We start from the raw sequence: 27,979 nt of genomic DNA, 5'->3' as shown, positions 1-27,979 counted from the left end.
TGGACTTTAAAGGGGTCCTCAGTATGTTTTTTAGTATTGATTGGCACTAGAAAAGCAGTCACCGATTCAGGGCAGAAACCCAAGTCAGGAAAAACAGGTTCACTGGTAAGAACATCTCCGCTGTCATTTCTTTCTGGAACCTGGAAAAATAACAGAAAGGGGGCATGCAACAACCCCTAACAAGTGGAAATATGTTTTATGCCTCATTTTTTGTCTTCCTCTTCCTTTTAGTATCGTTTGTTGTGTGGTTGGTGGTTTTAAGGCAGCCCCTCCTCCATCCGCCCAAATTCAGGACCAAATCCTTAAAGTTGATACCAAAGGTGAAAGCTAAAAAAGTATATTATAGGTTCAGTGGAAAAGGGAAATCTGAGAACTTTTCTCTATTCTCAGTGCCCAATATATATGTCTATAATGACACTTGGGGTTACCCCCTTATCCAATTAATTCACTTAAGTCAATAAATTGACTTATTAAAATTTGGAGGTAGAAGCTATTTTGGGAATATCTTTTGTGGGTGAAAAAGAGATTCACCTAATTATGATTCAGGAAAGCAGGCCAGTGTGGTTCATCTTTAAATGTAGGACTATAAAAATTTAAACAGACATCACCACACCAAAAGTAGATTCAGTAAATTTATTTTGTATAAATATAATACATATTAACATTATTTACAATGCTAGTACTCTATTTATAAAGGATCTACATCTCTATATAGACAATAAGATACAAACTATTATCACTTTAAGTGAAAAGTGTTTCTAGAAATTTGTCATTTAAAAAAACAATAGTTTTTTAAGATTGATTTTTAGCATGCTGTGACCAACTCACATAAGAGAAAGCTGCCCCCTTCTATCCCCCTTCCCCCCCCAAAAAGGGAATTTGATATTGAGGCTTTTTGAAAATTTACTACTATCTTTATCTTAAAAAAAAAAAATCCTACTAGATATTTTCCCTTAGGAAATAACATTAGAAGTAGCACAGGCTCCAAAATATTTGTGTATTAGAAGCACTCAAAAAGAGAGAGAGATCTATTTGAATTAATTTAATTAATTCACCAAATACTGAGTGTCCAGTGCAGGCAAGGCACTCTGCCAGATGCTGAGGGAGAATCTCAGATGAACAAGATACAGTTGCTGTCCTCAAGGACCGAATGTGACAAGCACCATAAGAAAGTCTGTTTAGGAGCTAAAGGCTATGGGAACATAGAGGAAGGAGAGCCTAGATCTAGTCTGGAGGGCAGGGGAGAGACGGACTAGGATCAACTGTTACAGAGAAGTCTTGGATAAATAGGCAGAAATGGAGGTGAGGGAAGAGGTGAGAAAGAAGAAAACTGAACAGAGAAAGGTTGGGTTGGGGTTAGCTGCAGTGTATGATACCTGAGGAAAAGTGTTGCATGCCAAGCCACTGGGAAGCCAATAAAGGTTGTAAAGAGCAGGGATGAAAATAGAACTATGCTTTACAAGATGACTCTTGTAGCATTTAAAATCAGCATTGGAATTAGAAGAAAAGTTATGCCACTCATTAGGAAGAGGTAAGAAGGACTTGAGCTAGGTCTGATGCAGTAACAGAAGAGCAATGAAGACGGAGAGGATATGAGAATATTTGCAGAGGGTCTTGTTGATACTCGGAGGCAGATTCTGGAGCCTAGAATGGTGTTTTTCCATTGCAGAAGAAAATAAACAGATTTGAATGGAAAGAAACTGAGTTAAATTTCAGTCATGTTAAGTTTAAAATGCTTAAGAAGGATTCATGTAGACATCCAAAAGGTACTTGCAAATCAGCCTTGCAGAATGTTAGAAAGAGTAGGTCTAAGATTGAGTTATAATGAGGGCACATTGGGGGCTGCGTTTGAGGTGTAGATGGCAAGAATCCTGTCCTTACTTTCCTCAACAAGTATTTTCTCTTAAAAGACTGTCTTACAGGGTAGGTATTTTGTGAAAAACTAATACATATGATATATAGTATCTGTCTTTAAGGAGTGTGCAGTATTAAAAGAGAAATAGGATTTACCTCTCTGGAAGTCCCAGTGACTACATTTGACTACAGTGGATCTCAAACTTCAAAAACCGAGTATAATGAAAGCACACTCCAAGTCATATCACCATATACTGTGATAACATTTATGTTTTAACTAAATTACTAAATAGCAGGCCTTCCCTATTTCTGGATATCTTCTACCAACCAAAAAAATTATACATTTGGCTAACAAAACTACACTCTAAAGTTGTCTTCTTCACTTAGTTGTTTCATTACAGCGTTGCATTAAACAAAGGTTTCTCTGATGATCTCATTTTAAGAAATGCTACCATATAGTCAAAGAATCAAGCTTGTACTTGAAAAAGAGAGAATTAATTATCTTGGGCAAAGAACAATAGGAAAATACTGGGTACATTAGGGAACAGGGGAAAAGAAGTTGGAGGGAGGTTCAGAAACGTGGGATAATGCCAAAGATAAACTTTCTCGTTTTCCTAGACTCTGGAGGGTCCTCTACGTGACATCTGCCACAGATAAAGGGGGAACACTTGTGGGAGACATGTACTAAGAACGCCAGCCTTCCTCTAGTTTAATGTGGCATCTCTTGTCTAGGTTTCTTTCAGCATTCTTTTGGGCTCGGCTTTATAACTGCTCTTCTGACATTGTGTAATACAATACTCTCCATATTTTGCTTTTTAAAGAAATAATACATCTATGTTTGTGTTGAACTGGCGGCTTTAAAAAAAATAACTAGCACAATCATACATGAGTTCCACATGTAATTAGTGGAATTACTAGAAGTTTGTGCCGTGTTTCTTGTATTTAAGTATTTAACTGGTTCTTGATTTGGTCAACTGTTGGAAGATAGAATAGCCTTGGCTGATGATTTTTAGATTCTGATTAAACCAAAAACCTTGTAGTAAGAAGGCTGAGAGCTCAAAAACAGGAGGGAAGAATGCCAAAAAACTTCTTTTGTGAAATGCTAGTCCCAAGGAAGCAGAAGGAAACACTTTATATAAAAGGCATAACCTTGGTCTCCAGAAAGGATACACTAAAAACTGGAGGATTTTTAACACGGAAACCTTATTTATGCTATCTTGGTTAAAATTAATAAGCTGCAAAGAAGTGTTAGTTTACCTACAGTGACAGAAAGACTTGGGAGATAGCATGTGAGGATTGTGTGAGGGTTTAAAATGATTCCAAAGCAAACAACAGCCGGAAAAACTATAGCAACCAACTCTAGATCTAGTAGAGACCCTGGTGCTGTAACAGACATTCAAAAGGCTTCAGAAAGGCACCCAGGACTGCTCTTGGCAACCATAAATATCATACTGAATTAGGAAAGTCTTTATATAAAAGCAGAAAGGAATTTTCTTGTGCCCTTTGATGAACTATTTTATGGATAATCTGGCCTTTTAAGATAATTTATATTTAGTTTAAGCTCAATCAATAAATGTACATTCTCAACATCAGGAATGGCTTTCATCATAGTGTTAATTTCATTTTTCCTCTGCTAATCAACAATTTAATCTACATTGTCCATACGTTAAACAATACGTGCACCAGAATTAGGAATACAAACCCTTCCTAATGAGGTACACTGGCAGTTGATTAAAGAAAAAAAAACCTTTTTTTTAATTACCAGGGAAGACATAACACAAAGTGGTATTAAAATGAACAGTACACAGTTTCATCTAATACTGGCTTTAGAATTTGTGCTTTTGTAATATGGTAATTCCAGTTCATTTTTTAATTCACAATATTAGAGGAAATGTAACATTCTTTTTAGATGCAAATACCACCTGACTTGGGCTCAGAATACTTACAGCAGCAAGGGACATTATGTAATATAATGCTTGCCATGTTTTGCTTTTTAAAGAAATAATACATTTATGTTTGTTTTGAATTGGCAGCTTTAAAAAAAAGATTAGACTTAATGTAAAGGCCATAGAGTTGATTACTTGTGTTCCCCTACAGATGAAAACATCCTTTTTCCTGCTCAAAGTTCAGTTAAATAAAAACTCAGATTCTATCCCTTTTCTATAATTCCTTGATGATGTGACATTATCTCATGCCAAAAGATATACATAACAGTAGAAATATTTTAGATAATTTACTGGAATTTCACAGTTTACTGAGGTAGAAATTGGCCATGTGTTTTTCCATTAAAAGATACAAAACTTCATCTAAATTGACTGATTCAAAGACATGCATTTTTCATCAGCAGTTTTATAATCATAATTTCTAAATCAAACACTGCATGGAAGTTTGCTCCTTGATGTGTGTTTTATATTTACCACTAGTGAGAATATTACAATTTAACACTGTAAAACACACTGAGAAAACAGAACAGACTGTGTCACAAATAGTTAATACAGTATACAGTAATAAGATAAAAAAAGTTTTCTGTTTTCTAAAGTAAAGGTACTTTAGAATTCAGTGTCACTCTCAGAAATAATTCTGACCATTTAGTAAACATCATAAGTTTAATAAATAACATATATGAAAAACAGACATTTAAAAAAATACCTTATACCTAACAAAATAATTTCTTTGATGAAGATTTTGGTTGGATTTATCTTGGCACTGTTCATTTATAAAATTTTTGCACTGCATTTACTCTATTCTGATGAAATTTCACCCTTCTGGAATCATACAGGAGATGAGACCAATATAGCTACAATATTGTGCCTTCTTGAAATGCTTCTATCCACCTAGAAGAGAAATTTGTTAATTCGTAAAATGCAATCATCCAATACATGTTAAGACAATATAGGTAATAGCTGTGTCTGTGCATCCAATTACCCTAACATTATATTTAAGGTCTTTTCTAGAGCAAACAAGAATTCTGTACATATGGAACTACCCTTTATTTGGTAATCTGGACCCAAATTTGGCCTGAAAAGTACATCTCTTATTTCTATGAGGCACGAGGAAGGGGCCATTTCATGTAAGAGCTCTATGAAGTCCTAATGATCCCATTTAATTGATTTTGGAAGTGAATATATCTGCAAAGGCCTTTATTTCAACCCCTTTTCTGCCTTTAGGAACACTAGCTCTATCCCCATCTCCTCATCCCTTAATTCTAAGAAACTGAGATTCCTTGGGCATCTATAGTCTAGACCTGTTTTAATATTTTCAATGGAAGGGAATCTAGCATCTAGTGGTGTATGCTCAGTTAATCTAAAGTTTGTTTGCAATATAAAAGTGTCTCAGAGTTTCACAGAAGTCTTTCTAAAATTCTTTTGTCTTGAAAGTTTTATCTGACAACATACACAGCTACTGTTATTCAAAAAAACATTTGTAGGTAGTTTCTTTGTACCTCCCTAGTACTGTAATTGCTTCTGAACTTACCAGGAACATTTTAAATCACTCACTTTAATTAGTAAAAGTGGCCTATAACAGATTTATCTCAAATTTTTAGGACGGAATTTTAAAAACTTAAATTTAAAATGCAAATGGCATATGTTATACCATAATTATAAGACTGTTAAAGTCATAAGTTCCCATTAAAATTAACATATTTTTTATTTTGTAATGTTTAAATAGAGCAACCCATATGATAATAATAATAAGCTCAAAGAGAAACATAATTTAGCCTGTATTAATTCTAAATTACAAATAAGCTGATTCCTTTCACCCAACTACATTCAACTCTGTCTTGAAGGGATTTCTATCTTGTTAATTTAATGATATAAGCAAAAGATGTATATTCAAAAGCTTATCAGCTTGATGGTGAATACAGATGAAAATGATGAGAAATATAGTATCTAACAGAATATTAGGGCAATTACTATTTTATCCAAGTAATTTTAAAGAAAAAAATACTTGTGTCATAATTTTAAAATATTCTTCAGTACCTAAAAGAAATTTTTTTTTTACCTAAAAGAAATTATTTGGAGGAGCAGCTAACCATGGCTAGATATCCTAACATAGACCAAAAAAAAAAAAAGTCTTATAGGGTATTTTTGTAACACTACCTGATTAATATTCAAGAACATACATAATTCTGGCATATTAATTCTAACTGCCTTGCTTATTTAAATCAATCTTTTTAATCTACATGTACTTTTTAAGCCTGTTGAAATAGAAAACATGAGCATCTCTTAGTGAAAACAAAAACTAACATTTTTATGAGGCCAAAAGAAAAATCAGATGAAAGGGAGGTGAACCGAACTGTTTTGTTCAGAAAGGAGCTTGATTTCAGAGATATGCTTCTCTATGTTAAGCCACCTCATGACATCTAAATAAATATTCTTGTTGGAATTTTGAAGAGACTGTTTCAGCCTTTTTCATCTAAAATGATATCCATTTCCTTCTACTCAGTCATTGGGAACAGCATGGGAGCCTCTTAATGTGTTTGACCTTTTCCCCAAAGAAGTAAGTTAGCAAGCAGCTGTTTAAACTCCTGCTGTTCCGTGGCACAATTGAATCACTGGATTGCCAAAGTCCTAGAACGTTTCAAGAGAAGATTCTTAACCTCATTGGAGGAGAGGTCAAATACCTCAGCTTCCCTTCCTTTCAGCAGAGTAGCATCATGCTGCTTCCTCGGAGTCATGTGCACACAAAATATTTTGGACAGAACTACCTATTTTCTTCTCCCCTCTGCCTCCTGAAAGTATTTCAGATACTCTCTCCTATCTTTAAAACAATTCTAAAGAGTGTGAATAATACATTAAGTCTTTCTAATTTGGATCTCTGATTTAAATTCTTAGTTGTTCTCATGCACAAAAGTAGGTTATTTTAAACATCACTCATTTAAAGTACCAACTTGAAATCTTATGTATGATAAATATGCCTAAATTACTTACTTTTGAGCTGAGTGAGCATCATCTGCTTTGAATATGTAAAATAACATGTTTTTGTGCAGTAGCTGAAACACTCTAGACTCTGAATTCTCATCTTTGACTTGAGTGACAGTGAATCCTAGTAAAGGTTGACTCTCCAATGCTGCCACGTCCTAATTTACAAAGACACAAAGGGAGATGGGTTTTTAAATTCAGATCTGAAAACTCTTGATCTATATAGCTCTAATTTAATTTCATTATACACATAGATAAAACAATGGTAATTCTAGCAACTTATTCATTTTTCATTTACTCAACAGTATTAATTGAGCTGCCCCACTCCAGCTACCCAATGAGCTAGACACTGTGCTAGATAGTTTTCAATGTGTTCATGTCCATTGAATTTCATATTATTTCCCTATAACCAAGAGAGGTAAGTAATTACATTACTTTCATTTTGTGGATGCAGAAAATATAGCTCTAGAAAGGTGATATCCCCCAGTCCCACTAAATTAGAGCTTGGACCCTAGAGAAGTGGTTTTCATAGGATGCTGGAACAAAGGATGGTCAGGTAGGAGAAAAGGGTAGTATTAGAACCAACAGCCAGAAATTGTTTATAACCCAGAACAAAGTCGATTTATCTATGCTGATACCTGATCAGTACAACCTGGGGATAGTCAAGGGAGTGTCATCCAAGAGAACTTAGCAGAAAGGATAAGAACCTCTGCCTTGGGGGAAGGGTACAGCACAGTGGTAGGGCGCATGCTTAGTATTCGCAAGGTCCTGGGTTCAATTCCCAGTACCTCCATCATAAATAAATAAGTAAACCTAATTACCTCCCACCTATCCCCACCGAAAAAAAAAGAAAAAGAACCTCTGCCTTTAGTAGTCAGTGGTCACATGACACCCCCAAAACTTACATTTTAATACTACGGAAAATTCCTAACATTTTTAAGTAAGAGCTCTTTAGGTACAAAATAAGGACACTGTTCATGTCAAAAATAACAACATCTCCTCCTCCAAAAGCAAAGTGAAACAAAAATCATAGACAGATTAAGCAAACACTGTAATTACTTCCAAGTAGCATTATAAAATAAGACCCCCAAATTACTCATGTTTAAATTTCAGATCTTACCTCACTTGCAGCATATGTATATAGCACTTTATTTTTTATGACAAACCACAAGTGTTTCCAGGGTTTTTTATTGCCCTTTGATCTGTACAAATAGCCACTCATAGAAGAATCTTCTGTGTTTGCTGATACCTAGATAAGCAAACCCCATACACAGTTTAATGGTTTTCAAACAAAAAATAAATTTTAAATAATAAAATTGCTTTTGATCTTTGGTGCTGAAAGCAATAACCATAATAATGAATGAAACTGTTTATTTTCAAAGTCTGCTACCGTACAAACTGAATACTGCCATTACCATGAGTGTAAAACCTTTCCTTTTAGAAATTCCAGAATTTTACCTGGTTTAACTGTGCTTGTACGTATGTATTTCTCTGTGGATACACCTGTGTTTTCTGAATTGCCATGAGATGAATCATAATTCCAAAGGTCAAAAATGCCTTTTGAAAGCTGTATTTTGGGGACTGTATATGTTTATTGCTCCTCTTACTTTGGAGTGTTAGGGAAAATTACTTAAACCTTTACCTCTGTTCCTAAAATAAATTTTTGGACTTCTAAAAACTATATCAACAGAAAAGTAAATAGAAAATTCTATTATTAATGGTGATGTTAAGGATCAGTTTCTGCTCTCCAAATTTTGTCCTGAAAGAAAAGAAACCTATTTTGTTTCATAAAAGGCTGACAATGTCTTAATCTCTAGGTAAAAGGTAGTATTCAGTGACTACAATCCAGCAGTTGAAACTTCTTTCTCTTTTTAAATATAGGAAAAATTGAGATGTAAGAGCCAAGTTTAGGAACTGCCTTGTTGGTGACATGATGAACAGACTCCCAGGGTGGCTTCCTGCTGATCATCAGACTGGTGCACCATCTCCTGTGGGCAGGACCTGTGACAGCCCCTAGCCTATGGAATATGGTGAAGGTGATGAGATATCATTTCCCTGAGTGTGTTAACATTACATCAGACTCCGTCTTGCTAGCAGGCTGGCTCTAGAGCCTTTCCACCATGCCAGCTTTGAAGAAGCAGCCATTTGGGGAGGCCCATGTGGCAAGTTGCTGAGGGCATCCTCTAGGAGCAAGGTAGACCCTTCCCTAGTCAGCCTTCAGATGAGAACTCAACACTGGCCAACACCTTGATTGTGGCCCTGCAGAGATTCCCATCTAAGCTCCCGAGATAATAAATGTGTGTTGTTTCAAGCCACTAGCAATAATTTGTTACACAGCAATAGAAAACTAATAGAGATGGGCTCTGTGAATTTTAAAAGTATGTCTTTAATCATGTAGTAATTGTATTAATTTCTTATAAATTTCATGAAAAGGATGATAATTGTTTAGTGGAAAATTTGTATCTAATGTTAAATTAGAAATATCTGTTAAGTGCAAGTAAATTTGTATGCAGAAATAACATGCTTGCATAAAACTATCAAGTAATTTAAAAAAAAATTAGAATGTTTACATTCAAAAGAGGTTTCTCCTAAAATGTAGTTATGTTGGGATACTACTATGTACTTACATTAAGTGTTACTGTCATTGCCCAAAATATTTTGTACATTCTTCTTTAGGAATATTTTATAATTAACTTATTAATCATACATTCACAATACTGAATAGCCATACATAGTCCTCTATCATCTTTTTAAAAAACTTGGTGTTAACCAGCTTAAGCACATGATTCACAAAACTTTCCTTCCAATGATTTCACTATTAAAAAAATAAGTCAAATCCAACTCAAAAGACATAGCCTGCCATTACTGAGGGTACTGAGGGTACATAATTCCACAAAAGAGGAATTTCTATACTACTATAACAGAGAACTATATGCAGTGGCTTATAGTAACCTGTAATGAAAAAGAATAATTAAAAAGAATATATATATAATGGAATCACTATGCTGTACACCAGAAACTAATACTACATTGTAAATCAACTATACTTCAATTTTTTTAAATGTTAAAAAAAAAAAAAAAAGGAATTTCTAAAAATGTATTGAACGTCACTGGAATAAAAACACAACTTCCAAATTCCTCAAAAAGTTAAACACAGAATTACCATATGATCAAGCAATTCCACTCCTAGGTATACAACCAAGACAAATGCAAACATATGCCACACAGAAATCTGTACACAAATGTTTACAGCAGTGTTATTTGTAGTATCCAAAAGGTGGAAACAACCCAAATGTCCATGGATAGATGAATGGATAAATTGTAGTGTATACATACGATGCAGTATTATTCAGACATAAAAAGAAACAAAGTGCTGACACATGTTATAACTTGGATGAATCTCAAAAACACTGTGCTAAGTGAAAGAAGCCAGACACAAAGGTCACATATTGTATGACTCCTTTTATATGATACATCCAGAAGAGGCAAATACATTGAGCAGATTCGTGGTTGCCAGCAGGCAGAGGGAAGGGGGAATGGGGACGGTTACTTAACGGACACAGGGTGTGTTTATGAGGTAATGAAAAGGTTTTGAAATTAGAGCAATATGCTGGTTACACAACATTGTGAAAACGCCAAATACCACTGAATTATATACTTTAAAATGGTTAATTACATGTTACATTAATTTCACCTCAAGTTTTTTTAAAAAGAAGAAAAACAGCTTTCTGAGAACACTTTGACTTTTGCAGCACTGAACTGGAAAAATTTACTTCCCCTGTGTAACCACAAATAAGCAAAGCAATGGGTCTTAAACTGTAGTATGCCTACAAGTGAATCACCAAGAATGCTTGTTAGTTTCTGATTCCATACAGCTTGGGAGGGGCCCAAGAACCTGCATTTCTGGTACGTTCCCAGGTGGTGCTGTTGCTGCTCTGGAGGACACTTTGAGAACCGATGGAGTAAAGGGAGCAGTGGCTGTAGCCAGGAAGCAGAGGTTTGAAAGTGCAAGACCTGTTTGTGTGGCTGGGTAGAAAGATGTACAAAACAGGACTGGAATTAGGTTGAGTCTAGTCTATAGATCATAGAGAGTTTCTGTAGCCAATGCTGTGGAGTTCAGACTGAAGAGGGGAGCATGTGTAAGAATTATATGTATGAACTGTTACCTCAGCATGGAGAGGTGAAAAATTACAGAGAACTGAAACTTATTTCAGTTGGTTAAGAACCTTTAAGTTCCTGAATATGTGTTTACATTCAGGAACTGAGTCATGGAACAGGTAAACTTCAGAGGTATTCACTCAGCTGGTATGACCAGTTCCACAAGAAACTTGGCAAGAAACATGGCATTGTAAATTGTACTCTTACTATTTCATGTGATTGGCTATAAATCACTTTCTAGTATTTCAATTGCTGAGATGAAATACACTCAACTTTACAAAAGAAACATATCTTGGTCAAATTTTTAGAGTTTGCTTCCACTTTCCATGATAGGACACCTCCATAGCACCACTCCTGGACACAAAACTAGCACAGGTGGAACTAATTAATAAACTAATCGAAATAGGAGTAACCAGAAACTACTGTCTGATCTCTTGACATTGGCTGACTGAACACTTCAATTTGAGGAACTGGAATAGGGTATCAATGATGCCTGCAGATTGACACCAGTGGCAGGTCTAACTGTGCAGGCTACTATCACTTAAAATTTTTCTTTTAAGTTTAAAGGAAGAATAACCCACTATCTGTGATATCAGCTGTATATATATAACCAACTAATGTCTACAAAAATCAAGCCATACAGGTGAGTAAATGCTAATAAAATGCCCCAAATATTCTACAGACCTCTTCCGTCTGGTAAGGGGTCTCCTCAAAGTAATTTTAAAAATTCATGTGTGTCCAAGTTATCTTTACCTTCTATCATTGCTATAAAGGGTTCTGCAAACCTTTCAACAGCCATTTTCTAAATGACTCAGGTCATAAGTGAGACCAAGCAAGGTAGTGAGGCCTCAGCCACATCCATCACCAGTATTAAAATGCATGTCTTAATAGTAGCAGGAAATGACATCTTCCTTTATGAAAGAAAAACAGTGTATTATAAGCATATGAATAATTCAGCCTCTATCAGGTTGCAAGTTTAATGGAAATACTTACTTCTTTGAGAGCAGCTGGGATTTTTTTCTGTTTCCTCCCTGATGGAATACTATGTAAGACTGATGATAAGGCACTTGAAGGAGATTTGTGATTTCCGGGAGATCCAGTCTTAGGGGAGTGCTGGTGGTCTAAAACAAATCAGGTACACTTATGTAACCAGTGGCAAGCATTCTGCAACTCAGTTTAATCCAAATCAATAAACATTGCTGCATAAAATATCCATGGAAGGATACTTAAGAAATTTATGACACTGAGGCTTCTGGGAAAAGAAGATAAATGGTGGGAAGTAGAGTGGGAGGAAGACGATCCACTGTCTAAGGTTTTATACTTTTTCAATGCAAATCCTATGAAAAGATTGCCTTTTTGTGCCTTTAGAGTTCTGAAACAGGTTAGTGTACTAACAACTTAAAAAAATAAAAATTCCCTCCTGACTTAAAAACAAACAAACAAAAAAACTAACAATAGCATTTGGTATCCAGATACATGACCAAATATTACAGTGAACAAAGTACTAGAAAAGGGACTATCAGACAAAATGAGGAAGTAATTAATTTTGACTGCAGAGGTTCAGGGAAAGCTGAGAAAAGAATGAGAGGTTTGAGTTGGCCATTGAGGTATAAGTAGGAGTTTGCCAAGCAAAAAAGAGGAAGAAGAACACTCCATGAAGAAAAGTCAGCATAAGCAAAAGCACAGAGGTATGAAATTAGATCATCTATTTGGAGATGAGGCTGGAGAAAAAAAATAAGAAGGCTGGATCTAAGGACTCTCTTTTAGGCCTTTTAGGCTGGGGAGTAACACGAGCAGACCGAATTTTAAAAAATAAATCTAGCAGTAGGGAAGAGGAAGAATTTTCAGCAGAAAAACCTGTTCAGAAATTAGGACAGTAATTCAGATGGAAGATAATGAAGGCTTTATTATGGCTGAGATGAAGAAATCAAGAGCAAGACAGGTTTTCAAAGATAAATTTGACAAGATTTACTGACCAAGTGGGTGTGGGTGATGAGGGAGGAGAATTCAAAAAAGGAATTTTGAATGTTTGAGCCTGTATTATATATACTCAGAGAACAAAGGTTGGAACATAAGGGTGGCAAATGATTAGATAGGTGTATCTTCTTGGAAAATGTATACAGATACTTATTTATTCCTCTATAAGTAGCTAGATTCTGAAATAGCATGCCATCTAGTTTGATTCACTTAGATACTCTCATTTGCTGATGAAAAGCTATCTTCATCTGCATGAAGGATAATTTTTTAAAAATCTAGATCCTACAGGTCTCAGGAAGTTAACTAATGATCTCTTCCCAAAATGTAGACCTGAGCTGCATTCATCTTAACTGCAGGGATGGATATTTGCAGATAATGAACAGGTAGATAAGATTTATCATTTTGTATTTGGTGAAAAGCTGCACATTTAGATGTAAAACAAAACCTTACTAAATCAAAGTGATTAGAATAAGGCTAACAAAGTGCCACCTAGTATATTTCCATAGAGCATTACTTTACTGATAGATTAAAAATGATTTGTAATGAGCACACAGTTGTGAAACTAGAAGCTTCAAAATTACTTGAAAGCTAAAGTTCCTCTGTAACTGTTTTAAGTTTTTCATCCTGTGATTACATTTCTACAATTAGTATTCTTAGCAAAACTGTTTTCAGGGTAAAAATAAGTTTCAGTCCAATCTCTCTTGGAATTACCACAAAATATGAGCTAAGAAAGCTTAACCAAGTTAAGAAAGCAAAACACTTAATATTTTGAGTTAAGTATCCACCAATCATATTGCTAATGTGCCTAAGATGATTCTTTTAGAACATTGTTTGAAAGCATCTAGGGAATAAAGAAATTTTCAGTTAAATCTTTACTTGTATATTACCTAATTTCTGCAGTTCTTGGAAACAATGTTCACATACTCTTGCTGGTTGATTTTTCAGGTAATCTAAGCCATACTTATTTGATGAGCAAGCTTGACATACAATCTGCAAACACATTGGAATTATTTCATTTAGAATAATCTTTGTATCCAAACCATCTGGTATGTTACAATTTATAGTGCTGTCTACTTTTCAAAACGTTTTCATAGTCACTGAGTCTCAGTAACAACTCAATGGAGCTCAGACACGTAGTGAACTCACACACAATACCACACTTGAAGATGAAGAGGCCACAGATTATTACCGAGTACTTATTATATAAAATAAAATACTAAAGGAGTTCATGTGTGCAAAATGTTTAGACCAGTGCCTGGCGTGCAGTAAGTCCTATGTTAGCTGCCTTTATCATCATCGTCTTCATCACCATTGTCATCATCACTGCTGCAACCAGGAACACTTCTGCTGTACCTTTTCTATGTGTCTGGCCTGTACTAAATGCTCTCTAAGTAAAATCTGTTAAATCTTTACAGCAACTCTCTGATTGTTATTGTCACTATGCTCATTTTACTAATGAGGTCATGAAGATGTAGAAACACTAGTGATAACTTCAACACTGAAAGTTCCCTCCTATTAAATACTTAGTATCTAAATAAATGCAGTTTCAATAATTATCTATAAATGTGAGCATCTATTTAACTGTGAATGTGTTAGTTTTTTAAAAGTAAAAATTTTCTGTTTTTCACATTCTAAAGTAATCTTGGGGTTGGAGAAGGGTAAGTTCTCTAACAAGATTGCCTCATTCCTAAATATTTAGAGAAGATACCATCCATGATTCAGTATCTCCCCTACCTCCCCTTACAGTGGTTCCAAGGAGAAATGTGCTTCCTTGCTAGGCACAGTGTGGAGCTATTACAGATCACAAGGGAGACAAGTGTTATCCTCTCCAACCTTTCCGCAGGCCCGGCAGTGGTGTCGTCTCCAGGTCAGAGTGAATTCACTTGTGCAGATCATACACATTGTGGCTCTAGTATCAGGAATCCAGATGGGAGCCTTGGACCCAAGAGGACTAACTTCGTCTTTATTTTCTGAGTCTGCCTGTGGAAGAATGACTTCTGATTATCTCTAGGCACACTGACTGCTCCAGCATTAAGCCTTTTTATACTGGTGGCTCATTGCTGATGGTATCACTAAACATGTGGATGATATTTTTCATGTTCTCAGGATGCTAAGCACTGATAGCTACACTCGAAAAATCCTCTAGCGCAAAATTAACTTAAAAAGATGCCTGTGGTAGTGCAATGACAGTTGATTAGTTTCTTCCTTAAACTATATTGCATTTCCTAAATATTCTACAATGAGGTTTTATAACTAGAAAAAATATGACTGCACTATATGCTATCATAGACTTGCAGTTAGACATTAATAGAAGGAATATTTAGCTCTGAAATTGTACACACACCTCAAAAGCCTTCTGTTAAACACATGTTGCTTTTCTAAGCCCCTGAGAAAAGTTTCTTTAGGGTAAAAACTGATTGAAATGCACTGAAAACAAAATAAGAAGGAAAAGACAATACCTCATCAAGACTCCTAGTAGGACAGAACGTGATTCTTTTCTTGGCATACTCTTCTATTGACCTGGAAATCGCTTCTAGCCATTCATCCCTTTCTGGGGCAGAACTGTTGGGGGCAAAAGAAGGTTCTATCAACCAGCTGTCAGCTTTTATCCTTGGCCTTTTTCTTACTTCTTTTTCCTTCTTCCATGGCAACAGATTCCTCCACCCTCCAACAATGCCAGTCACAGGCAACAACTCTGAGGTTTATGTGTACAAATAGTCACAGCAAGCACTAGGGAACACATGGCATTTTAGCAAACACAATGCTTTTTTTCTTTCCAAAAGTAATGCTTTCTATTGAATGGCTTTTGAAGTCTCCTAAAGTTGGAGGTACTTTTGTTTGATTTAAGGGCTATTCATACAAGTAATAATTATGATTATTTATATAACCAAGGAGTTTCCTGAGATATAATCCGAGAATTTAAAAATATTCCAAGGAATCAAGTTTCAAACCCAAATTTAAAGCATAGAATAGTAAATATTTTTAGGTTACTGAGTATTACTAAAAATATCTAGAAAGGGCACTGGAGTAAAGGAAGCATATTTCTGGTGTCACAGACAGATGTTTAAGGATAGGTTAATGAGGGAAAGAGCCTTCGATGGTTATTAGGGCTTCTTTTCCTATTCAGCTCGTCACATATTCTGTTCTTACCCTCAGTTCATCAGGAGCTATGTGATTTGAATGTAGATGGAAGTGGGCCAAATAGGGGAAAAGCCTGCTCAGAAAAGGCATTCTTGTGCTGCGTTTTTGTAACCACACCTCGCTCTAAAAAATTCTATGGTAACTCAATCACTGGTATCAGCACATTTTGTTTTGCATGCTCAGGAGTGTGAAGCACGTTTTAGGTATTGTGTGTATGTGTGTGTGTTTGTACAGAGAGACACAGATTATTTAATAATCAATTTAAAACTCTTATCATAATAAAATAAAATCATCATAATATGTGATTGTGTAAGAAAATGTTCTTTTTTTTTTTTAAGAGAAGCATACTAAAGTAGGCTTGAAATGACCTGATATCTGGAATTTGTTCTAAAGTACTTTAGAAAACAGGAAAATTTGTGGCAGAATCTTGTTAAGCTTTGAGTCTGGGTAACTGAATACGCAGTTTCATTGTATGATTCATTCTAATTTTAAGTATACTTGAACTTCTTAAATAATGTTTTTAAAATTAAAAATTCCATCATAAATAATGATACAAATAGGCATATTTTGATGAATCCAGAAGATGTCAAGGACATACTTAAAAAACCACTCACCTTCCCCATAATAATCATTCTCAGAAATGTACCTTCCTACTGAATGGCTTAAGTGCCCTTTAGAATATGGACTCATAAGGATATAAAAGGTAGAAATCCAGTTTACAAATAAAATTTTAAAACTAGTATATTTTTCAAAGTTTCATTATATACCAAAACCAAAATAAAATAGGAACAGCCCTTATCTCTCCAAACCAAACAAAACCTGCCTCAGTTACCTCCACTCTTCTACCATCACTGCCCCAGCTAGCTGCCATTTATTTCACATTTACGACTATCACTACTTACAGATAAGCAATCTCAGGATTCAAACTGTTAGATTAATTTGCTTTAGAGAACAGACTGTACTAAATGATGACTTGGTATCAGACCCAAGTGTGGCTAAAGGTTGAACCCATCACTGCCATGTCACCTCCGGCCTCTGTTCCTGTTCTTGGAAGAATTCTGTTATGAGAACATAGGCTCAGGTTCCAAGTAAACATTCATAAAATATTACTGTCCACCCGCCCTTTCTCCCTCCCCAACTTTTCACTGGAAAAGGTAACAGAAAACAGAGAGGCAGATGGCTAATTTGAGGATTGCTGTCTGATTTTCCTGGAGCCCTGGGAGCATAGGAAATGTGATTTGACTGTGCAAATCATGTCACATATGTTGTTCTTTCATTTAATCATTCCTGGCTCTCTCTTGTGTGGGGTTCTGCCAAAACAATGTTTACCAGCTCTTGATAACACATTTCTCACAGAGCATACACATTTGCCTGCAGCATCGTGTGAAGGCAGTCTAGCTCTGCTTTCATGACATGGTTAGCAGAAGAATCAGCATCTTCCTTCTATCAAACACAGTTAAACCAAGTATTCTTTTCTTTATGGAATGTGTACATTACCAGAAAGCAAATTTGCATTAAATAAGCACCATTTCCCCACTGATTGCAAAGAATGTCTAAGGGCAAAAGCTCTCCAAAAGAAGGGATTTCTGGTGTGTCAGACTTTGCCACATTATTTACTTCTTGTGTTAACTGCAGGATGTTATGCTGACATCCAAAGGCCATGTCACTTCAGTTCATTTTACTGGGAGCTGTCTATGGGCCAGGTACTGAGCCATGAACTGGGCACATGACACAAAGTACACCTCACTTGTAAGGGCTCACATCTAACTGAGGTGAGACATAAAAACAAGTAATTACCATATGATACAACAAATGTAAGGTAGATATATATCATAGAAGTAGTAAATTACCTTATTTAGGTAGCAAGGGAGGCTTTGCAGAAGTGATGACTAGGGTATGACTGGAAGAATTATAGGAGTTTGAGAGGGAACTCTCCAGTCTCTCTGTGCACCCTCAGTCAGTCTCCTAGCTTTGGTCATCATCTCTAAGCTGATGACTCCCCAATATATGCCTCTAGTCCAGGCTTCCTTCTGACATCCAGATCCTCACATAAACTGCCTCCTTGATGACCCCATTCTCAAGATTCGCAGGCACCTCACATTCCATATGCTCATGTGAACCTAAATTCCCGATTTCTCCCCCACACCTACACCTCTCCCAGTGTCACCTATCACAGTGAATGGCACCACTACCCAAAACACGGTACAAGCTGGAGACTCGTTCTTAACGTCTCTCTCTCTGTCTCTCATTTCCTATAACCAATTACTCATCATCTTCTTCAGTTCCCCTCCCCGACCATTCCCCACACAGCAACCAGATATTCTTTTAAAAATGCCAATATGATCACATCATTCCCTTGTATAAACCTTTCCGTGGTTTCCTGTGGCTCTTAGGTTAGAGACCAAAATCCACAAGATGGTTCTGCATAATCTTTCTCCCTGTCCTTCCAGGCTTACTCGGGTCTCTCTCCCTCTCATTCTCTATGTTCGTGACATGCTGGCCTTTCAGTTCTCTGAATATGCCATGTCCCTTTCCACTTCAGGACCTCTGTGCACATGTTCCCAATGGCCAGGAGCCTCCTCCTTTTCTCTCCATCTGGCTATCCAGCTCCTACTTATCCTTCATAACTCAACAGACAAAGGCCTTTAGGGAAGCTATCCCTGACTGTCCTTTCTCCACCAAACCTACTCGGGGTCCCTTGTTTTACAGCCTCATAGCACCTGGTAGTTTTCCTGTGTACTACTTAAGGGGTAATCATACTGACAATTGATTGTGTTAAATATTTGCTACGTGTTATGTCTTTGCTAACGAAATGTAAGCTCAGGGAAAGAAAGGCCCTTTTGATTCTCCACTGTACCCTGATGCCTAGCACAATGCCTGGCCCAGGGGAGAGGCTCCGTATTATTTACTAAATGAAAGAATGGATTCTAGGTAGAGGTAGCCACCCATGCAAGGCAGAAGGCTGTGAAGTTGGCTGGCATGCATGGAGAACCATAAGCAGATCCATGCTGATGGAACATGCCATGCCTTGGTAGGGTTGGTGACAAGGAGAGTGAATGATCAGGCTGGTGAGGCAGATCAGAATCAGATCACAAGAGGCCTCTTAGGCCCTTTTTACATGTTATACAGCACCTGACTCACAGTGGTTGGGGGAATTCAGAAGCAGAGCCTGGCACACAAGTTGCATTCAGTATGTGTTTGTTCCCTTTCTTCCATGCCACCTTAACACTCCCTTGGAAATTTACTTTTCCTTTATGAAGAACTTTCCAGTTTTATCATTTCTCCTGCATACCCCACGTTCAGTCCATCAGTAATCCTACTGGCTCCACCAGATTTGACCGTTTCTTACCACTCTAGTCCAGACACCATCATCTACAGCCTCCTCCCTGGTCTTCCACCTTCTACTCTAGTCTCTGTAGTTTCTACAAAGTAGACAGTCGTTCTTTTAAAAATATAAATTAAATCACCCCAATACTTAGCTTAAAACCCCTCGATGCTTTCCTATCACACCTAAAAATCCAATAACCTTATTAAGGTCTAGGAAACTGATCTGAAAGAACATGAGACATCCAGATACTTACCTGATAGGCAATCAAAGAAAGAAAGATTTACCATCATTTGCTGAATTGTTTAATCTTTAATAAAATAGAATTTTGTTTTCTTACCAAAGCACATTTTCAGTTAGGAAACATAAGTGTAACTGAAAGCTTAATTTTCCTATAGGCATTTCCTCTTTGGATCTTTGAAAATAACCTTCTTGACTTTAAGAACCAAACTTAAGTCTTTGCCAAGAGCCTGATGTATAGGTTAACTTGATGTTCTTTGCACTTTTGTTCAAACTCAAGAAAAGAAAGAATAGAAAGGGAAAAAAAGGGAACAGTTCCAAGGATTTACTTTCGCTCTGCAAATACTGATCTGGAGGATGCTTCAGGTATCCTCTCCCCACTGCCCCAGACGGAACTTTGCTTGCTCTGGCTGGTAGCTGGGAAGCATCTGACAAACCATGAACATAGGAATTTGTCTTTTCCTGTCAGCCTGAGATTTGAAGTCAGGCAGCAGGGGCCATTCCACTTCAAGAAAAGTAACATGAACCAGGGAGCTAGTCTTGTGTTCTGACTTTAGGAAGTCCACACATTTGGTCTGAGTCCTTGACATCCAGGGACACAGGCAACATTGCAATGGTTAAAAGCATGAATTTTAGCGTCAGATTCAAATTTCAGCTCCCCTGGCTCTGCTATTTAATAGCTGTTGGCTTTTCCATCATAAGATGGGTATAGTAGTAGCAAATTACCTTGAAAGGGTGTTGTGAAGATTTGATGAATTAATGCATAGAAAGTGCTTAGGATAGTCCCTGGCACAAAGTAAGCACTACATAAGTGTCTGCTGCTAATTTTATTGCATCGAAGGCTAGGTCTGAGAGCCACCCAGACTCGTTATCCAGATCAAGCTATGGCTGTTGGTGTCTCTCCTTTCACCAGACACATCCTGCCACACATCCACTTTGGCCACCCAGCGAAGAACTCAATAATATATGTGTATGAGTCATACAGCTTCAGGTTTCCTTGATTTATATTACGGTAATATATTTTGATTTACACTTTCATAAGTCACTGCAGGTTCCAATTTGAGGCAATGTGGTATCATAAATAACAATAGGTTTAAAAGCAAAAGATCTTCTATTCTATTCTTGGCCAGCTTTGTATCCTTAAGAAAGCAACTCAGTTTTTCTGTAACTTAGCCTTCCTTATTTTTAATGACACCTACCTCAGGGATTTACTATAACTTTGAATGTTACGTGAAAACTTCCTAGTAAACTACAAAGCACTATATGTTTTTAAAAACATTATGTATCATTGTAAAAAGAACTGAAATACTCACTTTAAAAAACTGATCAGTGGGTAGGGTATAGCTCAGTGGTAGAGTGCATGCTTAGCATGCACGAGGTCATGGGTTCAATCCCCAGTACCTCCATTAAATTAAAAAATAATAATAATAATAATAAATAAATAGATAAAGTTAATTACACCTCCCCCCTGCAAAAAAAAAAAAAGATCAGCAAAGCGCCCTTCTCAGCATTATCATTCTATTCAGGAACATTCTTACCTTTGTGCTTCTAGCACACAATGGCAACGGCTCACAGACATTTTACCTATGTGGCAAATCAAGAGTAAACTGCATGGTATTAGGAAAGAAAAGAAGGAGAAAATAATAAGTCTGGTAGTTAACCTAAATGTGAAAAATGCTGGAGCTGTCTGACCCTGTAATACTGGCAAATGTTCATCTATATATATTTTTAAAATATACCTGGCTGAGAGGATGAAGGAACGTTCTACACTTTCAATCTTTAGTTCATTCTGATATGCCTCTTGGGTGGGTTTTCCAACCTGAAGGAAAGCAAACCAATTTAAGCAGACTTATCCCATTGAAAATTTTATCCCTGAAGCACAGCTCAAGTTGCCCGATGCCTGGCTGCTGACATCACCCCTCATCTTTGGATCCAGTTTGATCCACCATTACTCTTCCTCATCTGCGCTATGCTCCAGACAAATTTAAATACATCCAGACACACAGGCCCAACTTCCCCACCCTTAGGCTTTTGTCAGACTATTTCCTTTACCTGGACTGCCTTTCCCCACACCTCAGCACCGCCATATGTGACCTATTCTGTAACCCTTGGCTCTTCCTCCAAAAAGACTTGCTCAGTTCTCCCTCTTTCCTAGCTGCCACCAATCCCCACCATGTCCCACTAAAAGCTGCATGTTCCTTATTTTCGGAGCTCCCACAAACCTTAACTGCGCTTTTATAGTGATATTTATTACTATCTATTTTATAGGTATTCATGTGTTGCAAATTGGCTTCCCAACTAGTTGCTAAGTTCCTGGGGGCACTGCAGCAGAGGTAGAGACAAAAAGAATCACACTTCAATTCATCTTTGTGTTTTTCACCAACTGATAACATGTTTTGTTTATAGTAGTTCTCAGTAAATGTCTCACGACTAAATTAATGTATGAGGGAACAAATGACCTCAAAAATGAATAAATAAACAGTAACACATGGAAAGAGAAGAGATAAGGATGTGAGAAAGATGATTATCTTAGAGCTCCTTCTCTAAATATATTAGGGTAAAAAGAAAGTATCTTCTAACAGATGCACAGACCTTCATTCCAGCCAATGAGAGCATGTTGTTCAGTTTATACATCCCAGACTGTACTGGTGTTGTATACAACAGGGCATCATTAAACTGAAAGTAGAAACATTTCATAGGACAATGGAAAGAAACAAATTTCAGCTACAAAGGTATTGATAAGACACAGGAATAAAGGAACAATATTACCTCTCTGTTTAAAACACTCTGAATAAAATACTTATGTTCTGCTTATAAAACCAGAACCACCTAGAATGCTTTATTAGAGTATTACTAAAAAGTAATTTCTAGAAAATGGTGCTTTCTGTCCAAATTCTGTAACAGATTCAATGTTTTGTGAATTCTAAATCCCACTAAGGTATTACAATATGCTGAAACAAATAATAGATTGAATAAATTTTTCCAAATTAGAGGTGAAATAAACTAAATTTAAAAAGGAAGTAAATTTCTAGTTATGCATCATAAGACTTTGTTTCCTATACTTGAAATGCAAATAAGCAATACATCCACTCAGAGACCCCCAATATAACTGCTATTTGAATGTGCTAAGCTTATCTGTCATGAACAAACATCTCCTTTCATTAAGCAATTATTCCTGCCTTGGACTCAACAGAAACACACGTGGCCACTTACCAGGAAAAACATCCGGGGCTGCATGACTTTCCGAGATAGTTTCATCAGAGTTCCCTCTTTGAGAAATACCTGATTCAGCCAAAAAAACACATTTAGTACTACCGTCATAATACAACTACAAAATACATATAATTTCCTTTTCAACCTCCTTTTCCCAGAATTTATTTTTGTAGGGGATGGGTGGACATAGTTTCCTTGTGACTTTTTAGTGTCATAGTTTCTTTTTAAGTCCTTTAAGTCACTTAGGAATTGGATAAGCCAGCCGAGTTTCATAAATCCAGTACTGAGCCCCAGTACCATGTGGTCTGAGATGTAACTGACCAAGCGTGCACTTGATCCTGAGGCACAGCCAACATCCTGACAACTGCAGTTTGTAATTTTCCTGGATTCATCCCCTTGGCCACTTTTGTGCTCTGTGAGGAGCATCAAAATACCAATTTTCTCCCTCCCCTTATAATCCTCTTTTACATTAAAGATTTTAAATGAAACTGTCTTTAAAGCTGTGTGAGGTCAGCTAGTATTACACAATAAAATGATCCTATTTAATCAGATACTCTGTGGGGTCCCTTGCCATTCTCCTAATTGAATTGGACTTCTTTTCATAGTGACTTAAATCATGAATGTTTTGAAAGGATAGAATGAACTGAGTTGATCCAGATTGGGTCACTGAAGAGTAACAATAACAAATAACCTATTTTCATAACTGAAATGGAAATAGCTACAAACAGTGCCTAAATCCACTGTGTTAAGTTTGCAAAAGGCCGTCCAAAGCACTTACCCGTCCAGGCTGAACTATTTCATGGTGTCCATTTAAGCTGTACTGAATTTGCATAAGTTTCTGAAAGTTGTCCTACAGAAAGAGAATGTAGAGTATGTGAAGGCACGGGCTCCCGGGCTCAACAGCACAGCAGCCACTGAAATGAATGTACTTACTCCTTGCTTCATGGTGTCATTGGCGTGGTTGGCTACCTCTATAACCACAGCAAGGGCATCTAAAATATGTAGGGACAGAAGGGGCATTTGATCATCATCATTACCAATGAATTGCAACACTGAGCAACTCCAGACAACAAGATAGCTATCTTGTCACCAACCACCAACCACCAACCACTGGAGGAGCTCAGTTAACTGCGAGTAGGCAGAAATAGAGACGATAAGGTTGGTTCAAGGAGAGCAAAAGCAAGGTAAAAACAGTACTTATGAAAAACATGAGCTTGGAAGACACTAAAGAGACATTATGGACCATGAGTATCAACAGTATGAGTTGTGTATCAATGACAGGGTTGTTTTCTGCTGAGATTTGATTGTTCTGTTGAAGTTTACAAGGATAAGGATAGGATTTTACCTGGAAGCTAAGGACCATTCCAGGATAAACTGCCATGGGAGAGAAGGATTCTGGGATAGGAAACCAGAATTCTGAGAAGCAACTATTTAAGAGGATCAGCACTCAGCTGCTTTTTCTTAGTCTGGTCCGAAAAAGGAAGAAATGCCACATGGAAGCCTACTGGACCTTAGGAAATTATATTACCATATTTTGTGAGCTAGGTTATTTAGCTTCAGCTGTGTTTTATTCTTTTTATTAACCCTTTGCCTTTGTTAAATGTTTCTGAATGTTTCAGTCTTATTATCTGCGTGAGTAGATATAAATGAAAAAGTCTATAATTTGTCTCCTTTTGGGCAACAGTTGTTCTCAATCTAAGACAGTAGTGTTCCCCTTGGGACATCAGGACACGTGTAAGGCAACTTTTGGTTGTCACAAACTGGGAAGGTCCACTGGCCTTTAGTGGGTAGGATCCAAGGATGTTAAAAATCCTGCAATACTAATGAGAAATCCACAAAAAGGTTACTCTATATACTATGACAGTAGCACTTCCAGGGAGAAAACTGGTAGAGTGTTTAAGAGGGAAGCATGGCCTCCTGAGGCTGGTGGGGCAATGAGAATAATCGTCAATGAAAGGACTATTTTTTTTAAAGAGATCAATTTCTGGAAAGGGTGTGAGGTTTTGGTCCAGCTACTGTAACTGACCAAAGGATACTCTTTCTAGTACCAGCCCTGGAGGTTCTTATGTTCCTTAAGTGTATTCTTATCACCATTATTAAAGGAAAGCAGTATTTCCTTTAGAGACCCTGACCACATATCAGGATTTATTGCATCTGGCACTTGTCATGGCAAATATTCAAGAGGTGACCCTGGACACATTCCCCACTTTCTGGCATGCTTGAATTCCCAGTGGACAGGAACAAAAGTTTAAAATTTAATGAATGGATGAAATAATAAAGCTGCTGCTATTTGGTCACCTGGCCGCCAAGCTCTGACTTCTTTCATCCATTCTGCAATTCTACTTTACCCATGTCATCTCTTTAAAAGGCCCTGGTGACTCTTCCATACACTCTTCTGCTTACCTTCAAAGGTATATTGGTCTCATTTTTCCTCGCCCTTGGGCAATCTCATCTACAACCAATCATCTCTTTACTGCATTGCCTCTGGCCACAAAGTATACCTCACTGTTCACTGCTTATTCTAAGCCATGTCTTTGCTGAAGTATGTAATTTTCTTTAAACAAGCTCCTTAACCTCTGGCCCTGTATTTGTCTTATCAGTAAAATGGAGTTAATAACTCGCTATGCTAGAAGGCAGAAGCCCTGGGACGTATGTTTCCTTGAGGCCTTATTTGTTAAGATCTGTCTGAAATGTTTATCTCCGTGAGACAGACTCTGATCTGGAATGTCCACTCTTCCTCTCATCCACCATCTCCAGTCGGCTCCTCTCTGGCCCTACTTCTCTCAAAGCGAAGCTCTGCCTCTTTGAACTTCATGCTTTTCTCCCTCTCCCAAATGATTCTATACTGTTCAGTGCATCCTTACTTTAAAGCTGTCTTCTTTGTTCTTTATCTGATGATGAGTATTACAGACTTTCTTCTTCAACTAAACTATATGTTCACCAAAGACAAGAAGTATGTCATACCCACCACTTCAAACTTTTCCTTTAAAAAAGCATATTAAAAAGTATAACACTTGCAAAGAGAAGATAGAGAAGAAGTAAAATGATTAATAGAATGAGTAAGAATCTCTTATAAAATGGGTTAAGAGCCTTTCAGCTTTGTAATATGAAAATGTAAAGGATGCACAAGAATGTGGTCAAAATTCGTAAAATCAATGGGGTAGAGATGGACTTGCCTAAGGTGCTTCTAGATTAGAACCAGGGATATACCTATGACATTTGAAAGAGGTAGTTTGGGGATAAATAGAAAGAAACACCACTATCCTGAACAGAATTCATCCTTATGTGTGTGTATGTGTATGTGTGAGAGAGGGAAAGACAGACAGACATACATACACACACACAGACACAGGATTATCCTGTGACTATCAACGGGTCCCTTGCGTTGTAATGTACGACTTCCCTTAAGGACTACTGGGGGTGAGGGGGTGAAAGGATGATAAGGCTAATGCTGATCATTAAACAGTCCCAGCACAACAGGCTATTTCAGACCTTCTCCCTAATTTGTGTAGTTTGGTCACTTCGTGGACTTGTGATTTTAAAGCCTAAAAGGACCTTGCAGATCAACTGGTTCAGTACCTACTTTTGAAAGCAGTGGACATCTAGAGAAGGTGAATTTACCCCTGGCACAGAGAGACAGAGCACAGGAGGATGAAGCTTCCTGACTACAGACTATGCTGGGACCACCCTTTCAGGAGGCTGGCTCCCATTGCTGCCTGGCCACGGGCATCTTTTTGTCCCTATAATTTCACCGCCATCCAGCACCACTCTACCACTTTACCAGTTCTATTTTGATTTGCCCAAAATAGAGTTTTTAAAAAGACTTGTTACAAATAAAATACAATTTTGTATATGGATTCTGTTACATTTTTACTTTCTAGGTCCAAATAAATATAATATAAAAACTTCTGTAACACATAAGACCACAAAGGTTATTTACCTTGAGTGTCTCTGTAATCTCCAGAGTCTTCTAAGAGATTTTTCAAATAATCTAGAAAAGGAAAAAAATCATAGTATTTAGTACAATAAATTACTAAGGAAAAAAACATTTGTCTTTCTTATTCAATACTCCAGTCAGTCTTATTGGTTCATACACACTTGTTCGATTTGTGTTAATGTTCTAAAAATGCGAAAGAATTAAGCCCAGGGATCAACTTGAACAAATCAGGACACAGAATCAGAGCTTTAGAGGTTGCACTGGTGATTTTAGAGATGAGGAATCAGGCTACACGGTATCACCCAAGTAATACAACCTCTCTGTGTCACAGGCAGGACTAGAATCCAGGTCTCCTGATGCCAAGTTCAGCTCTTTTACTCTAACACACATGAAATACCTTAATCTCAAGGTTAGATGTATTGTCTAGTACCAAATTTCAAGCATTAATAGATTAGATGCCTAATGAACTCTTAGATTTGCCAATCTTAAGAGTCTAATAATGCCTAGAACACCAGAAAAATGCAATACATGTATCTAGACCATTGGTTCTCAAATGGGGACGAATTTGCCCTCCTGGAGGCATTTCTGATTGTCGTAACTGGGGGAAAGGGGGCGCTACAGGCATCTAGTGGTTAGTGGCCAGGGATGCTGCTAAATTTCCTACAAATGCACAGGACAGTCCTACAACAAAGAATTATCAATTATCTGACCAAAATGTCAATAGGACCACATGGAGAAACCCTGGTCTAAATGAAGATGGTCTGTAAATGAACAACATGGTATACAGGAGTTGTTACAGTATTTTTTTAAAAAGGCAATAGGCTGTATTAAATAAATCTTTAATACAAAGGTATGTCACAGGATTTCAAGGTAATATTTCCTTCTATGTGGAGACATGTGGGATGGCTTGCCATTAACTATCAAATTAAAACAAATTTCATTCCCTGGAATTTAAAGTCCCCACTACAAGTCCCCACTGACTTTTCTGATTTTCTCTCGCGCTACTGCCTAACACAAGCCCTTTGTTCTTACCAAAGTTTGATTCTGCACAATTCCTTAAACACTTTCCATGTTTTTCCTGGCTCCATATTTTTTGTCTCTAATGTTCCCTTCTTCTGAATCCTTTCTCTGTCTCTGCATATAAAAATTCTACTCATAATTCTTCAGAGCTCAACTCAAACTCCTCCTCTCCTACCAGACTTTCCATTTGAA

The 27,979-nt window shown here is 37.1% G+C and overlaps 1 protein-coding gene across 3 annotated transcripts in view; it reads right to left on the bottom strand.

Annotated features, from left to right (window-relative positions):
* Positions 1 to 618: 618 nt before the first annotated feature.
* The window catches only part of FGD6 (FYVE, RhoGEF and PH domain containing 6), a 99,821-nt gene continuing 72,460 nt past the window's right edge, over positions 619 to 27,979 (bottom strand). For 2 of the 3 annotated variants that reach the window (XM_010962734.3, XM_010962735.3), the window contains exons 9-21: positions 26,771 to 26,821; positions 23,764 to 23,822; positions 23,609 to 23,680; positions 22,831 to 22,899; positions 22,210 to 22,293; positions 21,357 to 21,436; positions 15,371 to 15,473; positions 14,745 to 14,891; positions 13,799 to 13,901; positions 11,928 to 12,055; positions 7,897 to 8,025; positions 6,786 to 6,934; positions 619 to 4,688 (exon numbers count right to left, since the gene is read on the bottom strand). In XM_010962734.3, coding sequence (XP_010961036.3) covers positions 4,652 to 4,688; positions 6,786 to 6,934; positions 7,897 to 8,025; positions 11,928 to 12,055; positions 13,799 to 13,901; positions 14,745 to 14,891; positions 15,371 to 15,473; positions 21,357 to 21,436; positions 22,210 to 22,293; positions 22,831 to 22,899; positions 23,609 to 23,680; positions 23,764 to 23,822; positions 26,771 to 26,821 — 1,211 coding nt within the window. In that variant the 3' untranslated portion in view covers positions 619 to 4,651. Of the gene's footprint in view, positions 4,689 to 6,785; positions 6,935 to 7,896; positions 8,026 to 11,927; positions 12,056 to 13,798; positions 13,902 to 14,645; positions 14,892 to 15,370; positions 15,474 to 21,356; positions 21,437 to 22,209; positions 22,294 to 22,830; positions 22,900 to 23,608; positions 23,681 to 23,763; positions 23,823 to 26,770; positions 26,822 to 27,979 lie in introns of those variants that run through there. The other variant, XR_006727501.2, reaches the window with a different exon arrangement.

This window comes from Camelus bactrianus, chromosome 12 (genome assembly GCF_048773025.1).
Source record: "Camelus bactrianus isolate YW-2024 breed Bactrian camel chromosome 12, ASM4877302v1, whole genome shotgun sequence".
Lineage (NCBI taxonomy): Eukaryota > Metazoa > Chordata > Mammalia > Artiodactyla > Camelidae > Camelus > Camelus bactrianus.
The sequence above is the reverse complement of the archived record's forward strand: the minus strand, read 5'-3'. Positions and strand labels throughout refer to the sequence as shown.